The following is a 16,875-nucleotide window of genomic DNA, read 5'->3' on the forward strand; positions in this document are numbered from 1 at the left end:
TATGGTATTGTGTTTGAATTGATTGTATCCAGTCCTCTTACTATAGTATTGTGTTTGAATTGATTGTATCCACTCCTCTTACTGTAGTATTGTGTTTGAATTGATTGTATCCAGTCCTCTTACTATAGTATTGTGTTTGAATTGATTTTATCCAGTCCTCTTACTATAGTATTGTGTTTGAATTGATTTTATCCACTCCTCTTACTATAGTATTGTGTTTGAATTGATTTTATACACTCCTCTTACTATGGTATTGTGTTTGAATTGATTTTATCCACTCCTCTTACTATAGTATTGTGTTTGAATTGATTGTATCCACTCCTCTTACTATAGTATTGTGTTTGAATTGATTGTATCCAGTCCTCTTACTATAGTATTGTGTTTGAAATCATTCTGAGTGGCTTCTGTTCTCCAATACCGAGTTATTATCATGAGAGGTGCAGAGTTGAGAGGTTACGTTGTCCGTCCTGGCACTTCAGATTCTCCAGACAACCTCGGAGCAGCTCAAAGGAGGTAAAGACAGATCTAGAGAAAGATGATATGAACTCAGTATCGGAGTAACAGAACCCAGAACCGCTCAGACTGATCACAAACACCATAGAATAGGAAAGGCACATTAAACAAACTTTTTAATGAGATTTGAAGCTTGCTTTTTGAAGAATGTAGTTTTATGTATCAAATACTCGTTTGTATGCATTAAACTGTTTGGACTGTTGTTGTCTTCAGCAAAAGTTTTGCAAAGTTATTTTAATATCTAGCTTTAGTTAAAGTTTTGATAACATAGCCCACCACTATACTACCTGTCTACTTAAGTTCTGTTTACCTGTTTTCGCAGTTTGTACTGTAGGCTTAATGGTATTACCAAAACAGACATTACATTTGTTCTCCCATAGACAAAGCCTTGAAGCAAGCTTTAAAAAATACAGAGATGAAGTGGAGCAGTTGATGAAAAGCAAGATTTCTGTTAAGCCCTATTAAATGATCTTTAAGGACAGTGCAGTTGCTCTGTACTGGCAAATCAATGGATCAAAATGAAGGGACAGTGTTAGAACAAGGGCAGCTGTATCACAGTGTTATGAACCATGCTTTAAAATACTAATCAAATCCTGGATCTGCAGTCCCAGCTTAAAAATATGTTCCTTGACTTTCAGTTTGAAAATAAAAAAGTGTCTCATAGTAAAAGCATTGTGTAGTGTAATAAAGCACAGTGAAAGCATGGTAAAGCATAGACAAGCGTGGTAAAGAATAACGTGAGATTGTAAAGCGTAATAAACATGGCAAACCAGAGTAAACTATGGTACAGGAAATGCATAGTATAAGATTGTGAAAATCATGTGAAAACTGCAGAAATACTGTGGTAAAGGGGCATCTATGGTAAAGGGGCATGGTTGAGTAAATGTGACATCTAACTGATTTTGTTCTTGGTAGTTTTGCAAGCTGACTGTATAATATATAGTTGGATAAATACAATGAGCAATGAGTTTAGTTCTTTTGATTCACATGTGTTCTTTTTTGCAGTTTGGCAGCAATGTGAAGAGTATAATTAAAGAAGCTCAGACAATTTGCACGTTGCTCTCGCTCATGGAGACAAACAAAATAACAAACGCAGTTGAACAGCTCCAGAAAATTCAACCAAGACAACTGGTAGGATTTCTTTGTTTTTGAACACAAGACTCATGATACAGGCTATAATTAAAATTGGAGATATTTTAAATAAAAAAAACAGAGTCAGGGCCGTGCAGATTTCCCACCCTGACTGTGAATTCACTAATCTGTGCTGTGGATTCCACAGGGAGCGTCGCACTGGCTCTGTGGATTCCACAGGGAGCGTCGCACTGGCTCTGTGGATTCCACAGGGAGCGTCGCACTGGCTCTGTGGATTCCACAGGGAGCGTCGCACTGGCTCTGTGGATTCCACAGGGAGCGTCGCAATGGCTCTGTGGATTCCACAGGGAGCGTCGCACTGGCTCTGTGGATTCCACAGGGAACGTTGCACTGGCTGTGTGGGTTAGGGTCGCTGGATTAGAGGACACCCGCTGATCTTCTGTTCTCCTAAGCTGTTGTGGGGAATTGCTGTAGTGAAGTGACATAATTGGACAAATGCTTTCTGGGGAATTAGGAAGCATTGCTTTGTGCTTCGTCCATCATTTTCTCATCTCGATTTAATTTGCTATGATTTTCAAATAAATCATAATTCAAATAACCTGAACAATTACAAAGAAAATAACATTAAAACAAATACTGACTAACATGTTTTGTGCATTTCCAGTGTCCCAAGGAGATTTCCGACAGTCAAGTAGGTAAGACAACCATTCTTGTAGACAGAAAGAAACTAATAAAAATGAACAGCATCGTTTATCAAGCCTTGCTCTAAACGAAGAGCTTCCTTCAATTAAGGTTTGAGAATGATAGAGGAGATCCCAAGGAGATGCCAAGGGCTGCCCCGCTGTTATAATCTTACTAATGAAATCTGATTCCATAGTCCATCCACAATAGAAGCGCTTTGGACAACTATTTCATGTTTCTGTGATTTATTGTCATAAAAGTCTGAGGAAGCTGACAGTCATTCCATTCTACTGGGAGGAAAGAAACAGCAGCAACAAAACAGGTTTACCTTATTAATATATGTGTAGTGCTTGCCACCACCTGGTTACTGCATCTAAAATAAAGGGTTACTTATAATATGCACTTTTTATTATTAATAATTGGCTTTCATTCTGGGACTCCAATGTTGTTGTTGTTGTTGTTGTTGTGTGTTTGTGTGTTTTAGCTGTGGTTGCACTCTCCCATGTTGTTATGTGTTTTAGCTGTGGTAGCTGTTGATGTTGTTGTGTGTTTATGTATTTTAGCTGTGGTAGCGCTCTCCCAGGCTCTCTGCAGACTCATCCAAATCTACTTCAGAGTCTTTAATTCAGACTTCCAGGTAGGGGAGGCCCTGTCTGGTCCTCCACAAGCAAAAGCAAAACACAATCCAGACCTGCTCAGATTCACTGTCCTCACAGCCTACCAGCTTCCACTGCAGTGGACTGACAGGTGAGACTAGCAATCGAAACGTCAGGATTTATTTTCTAACCTTTCAACTGTCCCGTTTGTGTAACGCTTGTGTTCCTGCTGTGCCACGCCACGTTTACATTGTTCTGCTTAAAGGGTTTTTTTTTTGTTTCTTTTGGGGTTTTTTTGTACAAACAAACAGCACCACATTGTTGATAGAAAACACTCCAGTATAGATTTGGACCGCAAATGAGAAATCTGTGTCTTCTGGGTAGGCTAGTTTGTAACAGCATGTGTCACAGTACAGTGTAAGAAATATGATTTGTATGCTTTTTGTTCATGGTTAGAGTTAGGGTTGGCTACGACATCCCAACTTCGCAGCAAGATCAACACAAGACCCTGAGTGGTATGATAGAGGCAGTGTCTATTTGACAAGTTTGACAATATTTGAACATTAGAACAGTAAAATGACATGGCGCACGAGTGGCGCATCCAGTAAAGCCTGGACGTCACCGGTTTGAGTCTGGGCTATTCCACAGCCAACCGTGGACAGGAGTTCCAAGGAGGCAGCGCTCAATTGGCTGAGCGTCGCCGGGGTCTAGGTCGGCCAGAGTGTCCTCGGCTCACTGCGCACCAGCAACCCCTGTAGTCTGGCCGGGCGCCTGCGGGCTTGCCAGTTAGCTGCCCGGGAGCTGCGTTGCTGCATGGTGAATCCGCAGCGTGTGAAGAAGCGGGCGGCTGACGGCACACACTTCAGAGGACAGCATGTGTTCATCTTCACCACTCCCGAGTCAGCGCAGGGGTGGTAGCGGTGAGAGGAGTCTAAATAATAATTGGGCATTTCAAATTGGGAGAAAATAACAAAAATAATTGGCAACAACTAAATTTAAATTAATAAATAAAATAACAGTAAAATGACAAAACTGTCTGCTGTGTTCTTTTTAATTCATCTGTGTATTTGTCTGTTTTCTTTAATTTCAATTGAAAAGATATTTATACTTTAAAGGGTAATTTTGACATGCTTTAACAACTGTTGTTTTCTCTTTTTTTCTATTCTACCCATAGCTTTGAGTATTTTTCTGTGTCCTGTTCCATAACGTATGCTTTAAAGGAATGATATAAAACAAAAGACTGAGAAATTTTCGGTCGCAAAGTCATTTTTCCACAGCGTAAAATGGAACAAGAAGTAAGTATAGCTCTGGGGGAATTCACCAGCACTATTCACATGTTATCCTTTATGACATATCCAATCCAATCCCATAAAAACCCATACAAAAATCATAACTAGCTGGATGAGCGAGAGTTCTTCCCAGAAGCCCTTACAGATTTATTACCAGCCCTCACATCGTTCTTCTGAAGGCTCTCCTGACACTGTCCTCTTTTCCCAGGATCCGATTCCCTGTGGAGATCCGCAGCCTGCCCTGTGAAGCCATGTTGATGCTGAGGCTGTTTGGCTCCAAGCAGGGCAAAGCATCAGAGTCCCTAGCATGGGCAGCCCTGCCTTTATACACCAAGCAGTAAGTTGAAGGAAAACTGTAAAACTGAAATACTTTAAAATCAGAGAATGTTAATTGAGTCATCACTGTTGCTCAGCTGTCTTTACTGTTGTGAATGGAACAGACCTAGAAGAGGGGGAGGTGCAGGTCTGTCTTCTTGTCCAGCATCTGTACTTTCTTCTTCTTCTTCTTCTTCTTCTTCTTCTTCTTCTTCTTCTTATGCACCTTCATATTCATCTTCTTCACTGTCTCCTCCAGAACGCTGGTGCATGGCACCATGCTGATCAGTATGGTTCAGTCTAGTGATCTGCCACAACTTGTTTTTCTGGGAGCAGCTGATAGCCAGACCCAACCTGCAGAGGTGATCCTTCAGGTAAGTTTCTCATGGTACAATCTGACAGTCTCACTCTAGAGCTGCTCATAGGACTGATAAAGCCACGTGTTGTTCTTCAGCTTGACTTCCCGTAGGCCTCGAAGCAGGTTTTTGAGAGACCCGCTCCTGCTCCTTCTCCAATAGATCCCTACATGACTGTTCCTGGAGAGGAGCTTGTTAAAAAGATCTGTCAGGTGTCTGAGAAACAGTGCGTCACCCTGTAAGTACTGGAAGCTTGGATTTAATTTATCCTGTGTGGGGTTCTTTTGGATTAGTTTTATTTGCTTATTTTTTATCACACCTTGTGGGGCTGTTGTCTTACTGGTGTCTAAGTTTTTGCTACTCATCAATGGTTTACATTAACCCAATAAGTGCCATTGTCCTCATTTGAGGAAAGGCTACTTTGTAATTTTTTAAACCATTTTTAACTGGCATTTACCAGTCATTTAAATACTGCTGTGATAACTTTCTCTAGTTTTGTTAATTGCAATAGTTAAATCTTAATGTAATGTATTAAATTACATAAATACAGCTTGTGTTCTGATTTTTTAAAGGAAACATTTATTTAGTAATTAATGGGTTATAACAAAAAGGCACAGATGAAACTGTCAGCAGACTAAAGCCGGGCTCCATACCCAAAGCAAACTTTATCAATCTTTTGCAACAGCCTCTCTGAAAATGAGAAACACTTTCTGTGGAACAGCAGATTTTTTTGTCACAGCGGCATTACCTACCTGCCCCTGGTGCTGGGCAGCGCGCCGGACTGGAGCCCCAACACCTTGCAGGACATATACAGGGTTCTGGAGAGCTAAACCTTCAAGAGCCCATTGGAGGCACTGGCCCTTCTTACATCAAGGTACATTCTGTAGGAATCCTCACCTCCACTTGCCATATAAAACAGAGTGGCATATATCTTATAAAGAAAAAGGAACCCAAATACACGTTTTCCCACTATTTCATTTTTTACCTGGTTCATATCCTGCTATGTGTGTTCTATGTAAACATCTGTTGCTTGAATTTGCTTCTGAAATCCAAGGCTGATTGTGAGGAAGGGAGGAAGTGGGGAAGATTATTACTGTTGCACTGAAGCCCATCAGTGAAACACTCTGTACTGGAGCCTGTGCAACACTGATATGCTTCCTAGTCTCACTTCCCCATAATTAATCTTGAGGAGGCGATAGTTAGTAAAGATCCAGAATCGATAGAAGAGAATCAGACAGCGCACATGATAAACGCATTGTGGCAGAGCAAAGCTCTGCTCTTTAGAAATTGGCAGGGATGGGGTTAACTTCCCCTACCTGCCTGGGTTTATTATGTTCAGGTGGCTGGGGTTGATTAGTTGATTAGGTTGATTAACGATCAATCAGCGCCCAGCCACCTGATATAAAAGGAGGCCTCTGCTTCTCATTTGGAGAGGGGGAGCTGAGGAAGCAGGTTGGTGTTTGTTTTGTGGTTTTTGAATTTTCTAAATCCAGTGAAGGCATTGCCCAGCCTGGAAACTTTATTTTTGTGAGTTTTGTTTTTGCTTTATTTATGTTTGAGTATCTGTTATTTTGCCCTTGTGCACTTTATTTTTGTTTATTTATAATAAAATTGTTATTTTTTTGAACTGCAGACTGTCTCTGGGCCTCTATCCACTCGCCAGCCTGCCACACGCATCCATTTCACTCATGTGTAGTTTGCAGTGGATCCTCTTGTACCCTGTTTTCTGGGGCACATGAATTGAGCACACTCTCTGCTGCTGTTGTGTACCAAGGAACAAAAAACAAAGCCACTAGATGGGGCTGTTACTGTATATCGCAAGCCTCTTTGGTACAGCATATTCATTCTGTAGCTCTGTTCTCCTTTGCTGGAATGGTTGAGCAATTTAGTTCCTTCTGTTCAAGAACAAGGATCTAAGTGTGTCACCTGAGAACCCGTCACCCCTTATAAAAGTGTCTCATTGTAATAAGGCACAGCGAAAGCATGGTGAAGCATAGATAAGCATCATAAAGAATAGCGAGGCAAGATAAAGCATATTAAAAAACATGGCAAACCAGGGTAAACTGGAGTAAATACATAGTGTAGCCATGGGAAAAGCCTGGTAAAACTGCAAAAATGCCATGGGAAACTCATTGTGATGAAAATAGTACAAACAAAAATCACAAGAATGTAGCTAGACTTGAAAGAAAAATTAGACAGACGGTTGCTTGGTTGGCTGATGATTCCGTATCCAATGCTAGACAAATTAGTGCTGTTTCACAAGGAGCAGCCTCTGAAGTGGGCTATTCTGGGGAAGAGATGATGCTACAGGTTTCCAACCTCAGCTTCAGAGACAGGCAACAAAAGCGTTGCAAATGGTTTAATCACCATTCAACTCCCTCGCCGTCCTGGCTCACTCACACTTGGTTAAAAGCAGGTTTTGAATAGACACTTTTCAACACGTTTCTCAGAGCGACTTGATCATTTTAAGATTCTAAATAAGCAGCATGCTTACTGACACACAATATGAACAATCTAAATAGTTCTTACATGTTTCAGGGTCTTTATGAACTCTAGTCGAAGAAACCTGGAGGCTATGCAGGTATTTGCTGTGAAATCTTATCAGTTATCAGTTGCATCGTGTGCGTAAAAGGAATAACCAAGGCTGTAAATCTACATTTCATTCCACACTGTTCCTTATCTTGTTGCCTATTTGTGAAAGTCTTCTCCTCCCAGTTTTCCAGATCAGAAGGTTCGTGAAACTGCTCTGCGGCAGATTGAAACCCTCTCTGATGAGGCGATAGAAGAGTGTCTCCCGCATGGTCCAGGTAAGCAGCAGATCCTCTTGATCACTGAAGTACATCTCAGTCTTTTGGAAACACTGTTAACCCTTCAAAGGGAGGGAGCATACACAAGTGGAGCTGAACTTTTTCACACTATACTTATTCAATCCCAAACAAACAGTACACAGTATACTGGGACATCAGGCAATAATCAATGAAAAGCCGTTACAGAACACGTTGCTAAATGGCACCGTGACTGGGTACTCCCCACCCCTGTGCATATTATGTTTTGTGTTATTTTGTATTTCTTGTATTATTTAAATGGGCTGTTTTGCGTGTATTTAAAAACATGCCGTCTTATTGTTATTATTGTTTGACAGCCTGGACGGGGTTAAAATGCTCCACCCAGATAAAATCGTGAGAATGCGTGGCAATAGCGAGTGCTTATTGATAAGCAGACTGTTGCCCACACATATGAGAAACCCTGTGCTGAATGGGGCTGAGGGGTGAGTTAGATCTTTGATAGCCAGTTTTTCCCTCAGCCACAGTATAAAAGACCTGCAGCTTTGGCTGAAGTGGGTGAGCATGTTCAGAGGTGGAACGAGACGTGAGGAGTAAGACAAGAGAGTCAATAGTAGAAAGCAATTGCTACCCCTGCTGGTTTACACCAGCACAATACTTGTTTTTGTGTCGTGTCTGTTTTGTTTGTCTGTTTGGCCACTGTGCTGTTTTGTTTTGTATAAGTGTTTTTGTTTTGTGTAAACCTTTTTATTTGTTATTATTAAATGCACATCAGTGCTTTCATTTCCCCAGTGCTGTCTGAGTGTCCATTCTCTTCTGGGTCTGGCGTCACCACAAGCCAGCTTGTCACAGGCACATATAAGTATTTTATACAATACAAATAATATTTCTTTCTCTTAAATTAAAATATGCCCATTAGTAATGAAGCACAATACCTCTGTATCACATTACTGTATATACTCATTTTAATTGTGCTCAGTGTAATTCTATAGCCTGTAGTCTGAAGGCTGGCTGATGTCCTTTGACAGTGGCAGTGCCCACAGAGCTGCTCTAGTTAAAGGTGGCTTGTCTTGTGTGTTCAGTCAAACCTTGCTTATCAAACAGGCCCTGGCACACGGAAAGCTTTCAGCTAGCTGGCTTAAAGATACAGGGGACTTCAGAAACACCTAAAGAGCAGTTGGTGGAAAATCCTGACAAAAAAAGGTTTGGAAATGACCACGAATGGCACAGAGCATTAGCAATACATCTGAGAATGTTTTTAAAATAATGGGAAATATTACAAGAAAAGTTTGAGAACGAAAAACCATCAAGGCTCATCTTTTGTTAGCACACCATTTTCCCCTTCTTCAACATCACAGAATCTAGTCTCTAATTTAATGTTCCCAGTGTTTTAGATCCTACTACTTCACCTGGTAGGCTATTTCATGCATTTTTAACTCTGTGTGTAAAAATGTGCTTCTTACCCTGTGTTCTAAACTTACTTTCACTCAGTTCACTCACTTGTGCCCTCTTGCTCTTCCCTCTGTGCTAAATATATTATTTTATTAGCTGTTAATTAAAGACATTTGTCTCAGGTTAATGAGAATGTTTAACAAAACAAAAGATCTCTGTGTGATAAATTGTTTCATATAGTTGTTTTCTCCTAATGTAGTAATGTTTCATGCAGTACAGCGTGCTTTTCCTGTGCATTTAATGAACTGACATGATGGTTATTTGTACAACACCTAAAATGAATACAAATATTAGTGAGGTGCTTTGGATAAATGGTTTTCTTATTGCTTGCTGTGGCAGAGCAAAGCTCTGCCCTTTTTAAATTGGCAGGGATGGGGTTAATTTCCCCTACCTGCCTGGGTTTATTATGTTCAGGTGGCTGGGGTTGATTAGTTGATTAGGTTAATTAACGATCAATCAGCGCCCAGCCACCTGACATAAAAGGAGGCCTCTCCTTCTCATTGGGGAAGAGGGAGCTGAGGAAGCAGGTTGGTGTTGGTGTTGGTGTTGGTGTTGGTGTTGGTGTTGGTGTTGGTGTTGGTGTTGGTGTTGGTGTTGGTGTTGGTGTTGGTGTTGGTGTTGGTGTTGGTGTTGGTGTTGGTGTTGTTGTTGGTGGTGGTGGTGGTGTTGGTGTTGGTCCAGTGAAGGCATTGCCCAGCCTGGAAACCTTGTTTTTGTAAGTTTGTTTTTGTATTGTTTTTTTTTTGTGTTTAAATCCCTTTATTTTGCCATTGTGCACTTTTGTTTTGTGTTATTTATAATAAAATAGTTATTTTTTTGAACTGTAGTCTGTCTCTGCGCCTCTTTCCACTCGCCAGCCTGCCACATTTGGTGTCAGAGTGGGATAGCGCCACCTAGAGGCCCAGAGCAGTATTTTTTTAATTTTTTTTAATTTTTGGGATGATTTTTTTTTGAAAAAAAAAATAAAAAATGGGAAAGAGCAGACAGCGGCAAAGGCAGGACAAGCAGCAGCTGAAGAAATGTAAGCTGCTGCAGCCACCACTGGAGGACCCGGCCAGCCTCTTCCCTTGGTGTTCCTGGTGCGGGAAGGAGGACCATCGTTGGTGGTCCTGCCCAGATGTGCCACCGGCAAACTGGTGTGGCCGGTGTGAGGAGGACGGCCACAACTGGGAAGGATGCCCCTACAACCAGGCCCAGGAAGAGGTGCAGTATTCACCCTGGGCATCAGGGGCCACCCCACTACCTCCAGCACCACCACCTTTACCACCGTCCCAGGAGATCTGGGACTGGTTGATGCACCCTGAGGCAGACCTCGTCCACGATCTCCCCATAGTTATCAACACGTTGTGGCGTCGAGATGGGGAGAGGTGGGAACAGTGGGAGGAACAACACCACCCGGCCTCTTTCCCAGAGGTTGCCCTCATGGTGGTTAATTACCTGGCGGTAGACATGGGAGATGCCCCGGTCACTCCAATAAAGAGGGGTGAGCCTGCTTTACACTGCCCAGGGATGCCACGCCCACTCCGCTCAGGGATGATACATTTGGATCGCCTGGGGTTGCCTGCTGCTTCGCATCGCCTGGGGTTGCCTGCTGCTCCGCATCGATTGGGACTGCTGGTGTCTCCTTTTTGTTTTCTAGGGTTGCCGAGGGAGTTCCACCAGAGGGAGCCGGGCTGCCTCCGCCACCAGAGGGAGCCGGGTCGCCGTACTACCTTGGAGATCCGGGGCCCCCTCAACCAAAGAAGGCTTGGGGGCTCCGACATCAACCCCACCCATCACCACCCACCATAACAGCCCACCCAAGGGACATAATTGGACTCTTGGGGGGAGGGTGGGGAGAAGGGGGGAGTTGGCCGATTGTGGCCGGTGTACGTTGTACATGGGGGGGAGGTGTGTGGCAGAGCAAAGCTCTGCCCTTTTTAAATTGGCAGGGATGGGGTTAATTTCCCCTACCTGCCTGGGTTTATTATGTTCAGGTGGCTGGGGTTGATTAGGTTAATTAACGATCAATCAGCGCCCAGCCACCTGACATAAAAGGAGGCCTCTCCTTCTCATTGGGGAAGAGGGAGCTGAGGAAGCAGGTTGGTGTTTGTTGGTTTTGGTTTGGTAAATTTGAATCCAGTGAAGGCATTGCCCAGCCTGGAAACCTTGTTTTTGTAAGTTTGTTTTTGTATTGGGTTTTTTTTTTGTGTTTAAATCCCTTTATTTTGCCATTGTGCACTTTTATTTTGTGTTATTTATAATAAAATTAGTATTTTTTTGAACTGCAGACTGTCTCTGGGCCTCTATCCACTCGCCAGCCTGCCACACTTGCATACATCTGCCTTGAAATTTCTATAGGTTTTTTGAGGACATGACTGTATATACATTGCATGTCCTGCTTTGTGATATTTCCTTATTTGTTTTAAATTAGGCTTTAAAGTTTGAGTGGGATCTGGAAAGCCCCCTGGTGAAGCTCCTTCTTGAGAAACTGTTCAAAGATATCCGGGTTGCTCACCAGCTGTACTGGTAAGAGTCTGCCTGAGCCCTGCTCCCCTGGTTAACTGTACATGTCTTTCAGTCTTTGTCACTTCACAGATTTGATCTGTGATTGCAAACGTTTAGGTTGTACATTTATAATAGCTCTTACACAGCAGCGATGGCACTTTTAAAAAGCACTGCACACAGCACTATACATAGCAGCTGTTAACAGGACTGTGCTGATACCCATACTCAGGACTGCCTTTAAGTATTAAAGGTGTTTAATAAATCCATTTGCTAATGTGCTGATTTCAGAACAAGAAAAGCTGTCCTTCCCTCACCTTTACAGCTGAATACCAATCACTGACAATTCATGCCCGCATTGAGTGTGTTAAAAGCTGACTGGAGGCGAATTTTCCTCTCATCTGGGAAGCGGAGGCTTTCATTGTCAGTTTAGAGGCAGTCCTGAGCACTAGTATGAGAGAGTAGCAGCACACCCCTGGCTGTTAACACTGTTCCAGAATATCTCCAAACCCCCCTCGACTATTTCTTTAAACGCACAGCAGCTATCTCGCATCAAAACTGAAGCCTCCTCTTCATGGCATGCTTGCTCTTTTATTTTTTCTGACTGAACTCTGAATATACTGTGGGTTGGTTCCCGTTTAAATTCAACTATATCTTCAGTGCACTGAAGATGACATTTATTTAATTCACAGTCATATTTTATGTTGGTTGGTCCAACAAATAGATATAAATATTCCTGCCTTTAGATTCCCTACAGGCTGGCTGTATTTCCTGGGCCGCTGAAATTGCATAGAAAATAACCCTCAGGATCTTAAGTGACACTGATGGATATAACCACACAATCAGCTAACCTTCTAATGCAGCAAATGGCTATGCTTCTGATCTTATAAATGTCTCTGGCTAACCTAGAAATCGAGTAATACTCTGTTGTTTAAATATACAGCTGCTGTTGTTATGAAAAGATACCTTTTGCCAGAGGCACTTCCTCCGCTGTTATTCTCGCGCATCCATCATCACTGTGTTTTAATGTGAATTTGCTTGAGGGTATTTACGAAAACCCTGCAAACAGTCTTATTCTGTACTATCGGTAAAAAAAAATAAAAAAAAATAATGAAATTGCCTGCCCTGCATAAAAATCAGTGTCTTAATTACAGTCAGAGCCAGCACCATCTTGAATTGGAAAAGACTGGCTACCTTGTTTTATTTCCTTTTTAAATACCCCACAGTGCACTAGGTGCTTACTAATATAAAGACACTTTGGCGGATCTAGCCTATATTACATGTCTATGGCAGACAACTACAATTGAAGAGCAGCTTCTGAACAAAGCATCTAGTGTTCTTCCTGAGCACTCCACACACTGGACACGCGGCTAGCGGATTTCCTTTGCTCTAGAAGGCACCCTATACACAACAGTAATAACCTCCTCATCCATTTCTGTTCCACGTGAAAGACAGGCCTGGTCAGTTCCAAACGCTTGCTTTGTGCCGTAGCTTGTGTGACTGTTCCCCTTGTCAATATCAATATATTCTATCATACCTTGCCACACGTCAGGGTGAGGAGGGCTCAGCACATCATCTCTAAAGTTATAACTGAAGCTGTCATTGAGAGTTGGGTCTGCCCCTTTCCTGTCAGGTTGCTGGAGGATGCACTGGATGACCTGCATTACAGGAGCTGGTATCAGAAAATCCTTGCTGGCCTCCGCTTCTGTACTGGGAGTGCACTCATACTGGAGCTTCAAAGCCAGAGGAAGCTGGTCAACGTCTTGGCAGAGAAAGTCGGAACAGGGGATAAGCAAAAGAGAATGGTCTGTATCCAGGACAGTCGTCTTCTCTTGCAGGATTACAGAATTCCACCAGGAGAACTGTTGGTTTATTTCTACGATAGTGAGAATTGCACCCATAACTTTCTTAAGATATGGTAGCATTTCGTAGAATAGACAAACAAACTTGCCTAGCAACAGCAGAAGAAAGCAAACAGTTTTTTATACTCGGGGTTCAAAAACAATGTATTGGCTTGCAGCCCCTGTGACATCAGGCATCCTGAGAGCAATGTGAAATGTCTCCTTTCAATCTCCCCTTCTGTTGTTTAATGGTACATACTGTTAGTGAGAGCATTGGGGTTGCAGGTTATGAATGTACAATAGAGCCGACAGTACAGTCAGAGTTACATTTGGTAAAAGGAAAAAAAAAAACACTTAACATCAGTGTTTATGTGAATAAAATCCATCTCCTGTCCTGTCAACGTAATTTAGGAAATATTTGAGTCTGTAATGTGGCCCCCCTGAAACAATCTTGTGGAACCCAGAGGAAAGTGATTTCAGTTTGGGAATCTATGTTATATATTATGTATTTTTTGTATAATAATAATAATAATAATAAATAATAATAATAATAATAATAATAATAACACTATGTAACACAATTTTTGTTCCTGGGTAGTAAGTGTTATTTCCTAATTGCTTATGCCTCAATTATAGAAAATGGCTATTCCTCACAAACTTTGCTTTTGTGACCAGGACAGGTCAATTTCAAAATATCACTATTTCCAATGAGAAAACGTGCGCTTTTGTGTCTTTTCGTTCACATAAAGTCAGAAAAAAACAACATATGAATCCAAATTAACATGTATTTATACTAAAGTAATACAAAAATGACTACAAAAGATTTAGAAGTGAGTAGTTTTTCGAGATTTATGATTATGCTGTAAATTTACTCACAAAAGCGCCCATAGAGGATCACCTGACACCCATGAAGTACTGTGTGTATTCCTAGACGAACCACACAGGGTTCACATGAAATAAGCAACACATTTTGTGTATGGAAAAATACAGTATGTTTACACTTTAAATCAAGCTCTGCTAAGCATGATTTGTAACAGTGCAATTCGCCATGATCTGTAACAGTGCAATTCGCCTGGTCATTCTGCCATTGGATTTGAAGAAAAGTTTCTTAGATTCAAAAATGAGATTTGATGTGAATTTTTGGTATGGATGGTCACTTTGTAAAGTTGAATTTAAACATGTTATCACTAGAACTCTCGCTTTTCAAAGATTTATTTGCAATTATTTTCAGACTAGAGGACATAACTTCATAACAAGCAAGTTACACATTACTGTAGATGCAACATTCTTGCACATATTGTGTTCCTATTCAGGCTTACTTGAAGTGATTCCAGATTCCATAACAATAGCCACAATCCAACAAGAATGTGGAATTAGTGGACCATTGGGGGAAGGTACACTGAAGAAGTGGTTTCACCTGTGCAACAAAACAGCAGAGGATTACGAAAAGGTAGAATGCAAGCCTCTTTCTCTTTCCAAAATTCACTTTCCCCTGCAAGTTACACGGTACTTGAATTTTCATTTTACTCTCATTCAGGCTCTGGAGAACGTCCTGCACTTGTGCGCTGGGTGGTGTGTCGTCACCTTTGTCTTGGACGTCTGTGATCGGCACAACGACAACATCATGCTGAATCCTACCGGCCACCTTTTGCACATCGACTTCGCCAGATTCCTGGGACACACTCAGAGGTTTGCAAATATAAAAAGGTGAGTGCGCTTTGCATGGTGGGAAATATGAATGATACTTATGGCCTAAGCCTGAATATGTTGTAATTTGGTCACATGACTAAGCGGAATTGTCTTTTGGCCTAAAAAACATTTTAGTCATTTAGTCAGTGAGTGGTTTTATGACATGACTGAAACATACATTGTATCTGTTTAGCAAGAAAATGGAGAAACGTCCCAAAAAATTGTAATGACTAAAACAATGGAAGGATTGGCAGTCTAGTCTATATTAAACAGAACACCCTCTTAATTATCTTCCAAAGAATAGGATTTTAAATCCAAGTGCTTATGATGCGCTGAAACAGGGTGCTGTGCACCTAATGAAAATCCAGCGATTGTCGGAATCATTTTGGTTTTGTTTTGCTCTTAAAAACATGAAGTTTTAGTTGTATTATTATGATTTTGTAAGATTGAATTTACATTTTTACAACAGAGGGTTTCACATTTTTGTCTGAACGCAGGGACCGCGCTCCTTTCATCTTCACCTCAGAGATGCACTACTTTCTCACGGAAGGAGGCCGGAATCCTCGGCGTTTCCAGTGCTTTGTTGAGCTCTGCTGCCAGACCTACAACATCATCAGGAGACACACCCAGCTCTTCATGAGCCTGCTGGAGCTGGTGAGGCACAGGGCTAGATTCACAGAGCTACTTAGTCCAGGATTAATTCAGATTTATGGCTCCATCATAAGTAAAGTATAACAAAGGTATAGCGCTATAGATTTTAAATTTAATTCAGGCCTTACTCCAAATTGTCATTAGCACACTTTCTTACAATTTCAGAATAAATAAATAAAACAGCTCAAGATTTGCTACACACCCTAAAATAAAGTTGTTTATTTCTATTGAATTTATAACATGCGTTTTCTATTGATGAAAAAAACTGATGACGATATCCCTTTGGGAATACCGTGCTCTGTATTTAATTGATAGTGGGGGATCTGAAAATCCCGATGGTTTTAAATACCAAATTAACTCTAGTTTTGAGTACTTTTAAAGGCAAAAATACACATTATTATTATTATTATTATTATTATTATTTAGTAATTTAGCAGACGCTTTTATCCAAAGTGACTTACAGAGAGTAGGGTGTGAACTCTGTATCAACAACTGCAGCAGAATCACCTGCAATAGGACATCTCATCCGGAGGACGGAGCACAAGAAGGTTAAGTGACTAGCTCAGGGTCACACACAGTGAGTCAGTGGTTAAGCGTTGATTGGAAACGCAGACCTCCTGGTATTTAGCCCCTTTAATGATTAAAACAATATTTAGATCAATTAATAAAACCTCATAATATACAACGGAGGCCCACAGTACCTCTTGAATGAGGAGATAACCTTTCCGCTGTGGCCGACTGTAATAGTACGCAAACTTCACCAGTAGCTTATGGCTTTATAAACAAACACAGCATTCTGTCACGCTTTTATTTTCCTTGTCTAAAGACGCTGACGGCTGGCATGCCAGAGCTGAAAGATAGTCGATTTCCAGTATGTGTTTAATAACAGAAAACCCCACGAGTCTGACCTGGAAGCAACAAGCTACTTTACGAGGTAAACTGCATGATTCCAAACCCACTGCTTTCAGATGACAAAAGTCATGTCTGCCATGTAAAACTAAATCAGGACCCAAGGCATTGGTATGAATTCCCCGCACTGATGAATCTTTCTTTTTGTTTGAATTGACAGTAAAATAAGAGAGTTTGGAGAGTGTTCCTGTGAAATTGAACTTCTTCATACACAGTACTGCACA

The 16,875-nt window shown here is 41.4% G+C and overlaps 1 protein-coding gene and 1 long non-coding RNA gene across 2 annotated transcripts; both read left to right on the forward strand.

Annotated features, from left to right (window-relative positions):
• The first annotated feature begins 4,765 nt into the window (after positions 1-4,765).
• Positions 4,766-6,091, forward strand: LOC121317937. Its single transcript, XR_005950555.1, has 3 exons — positions 4,766-4,860; positions 4,941-5,080; positions 5,528-6,091. It is a non-coding gene; the product is annotated as an uncharacterized LOC121317937 (long non-coding RNA).
• A 1,549-nt stretch (positions 6,092-7,640) lies between these two features.
• Positions 7,641-16,836, forward strand: LOC121318986 (phosphatidylinositol 4-phosphate 3-kinase C2 domain-containing subunit gamma-like). Its single transcript, XM_041256223.1, has 6 exons — positions 7,641-7,649; positions 11,491-11,585; positions 13,195-13,366; positions 14,940-15,109; positions 15,589-15,745; positions 16,569-16,836. The coding sequence occupies exons 1-6, from the start codon at positions 7,641-7,643 to the stop codon at positions 16,623-16,625; spliced, it is 660 nt and encodes a 219-aa protein (XP_041112157.1). The 3' UTR covers positions 16,626-16,836.
• The last annotated feature ends 39 nt before the right edge of the window (positions 16,837-16,875 follow it).

Source organism: Polyodon spathula, chromosome 7 (genome assembly GCF_017654505.1).
Source record: "Polyodon spathula isolate WHYD16114869_AA chromosome 7, ASM1765450v1, whole genome shotgun sequence".
Taxonomy (NCBI): domain Eukaryota; kingdom Metazoa; phylum Chordata; class Actinopteri; order Acipenseriformes; family Polyodontidae; genus Polyodon; species Polyodon spathula.

Coding starts and splice junctions, on each gene's coding strand:
- LOC121318986 (XM_041256223.1), top strand. Junction 15,110..15,588: donor AGGTTTGCAAATATAAAAAG/GTGAGTGCGCTT, acceptor GTCTGAACGCAG/GGACCGCGCTCCTTTCATCT. Junction 15,746..16,568: donor TCATGAGCCTGCTGGAGCTG/GTGAGGCACAGG, acceptor CCTTGTCTAAAG/ACGCTGACGGCTGGCATGCC.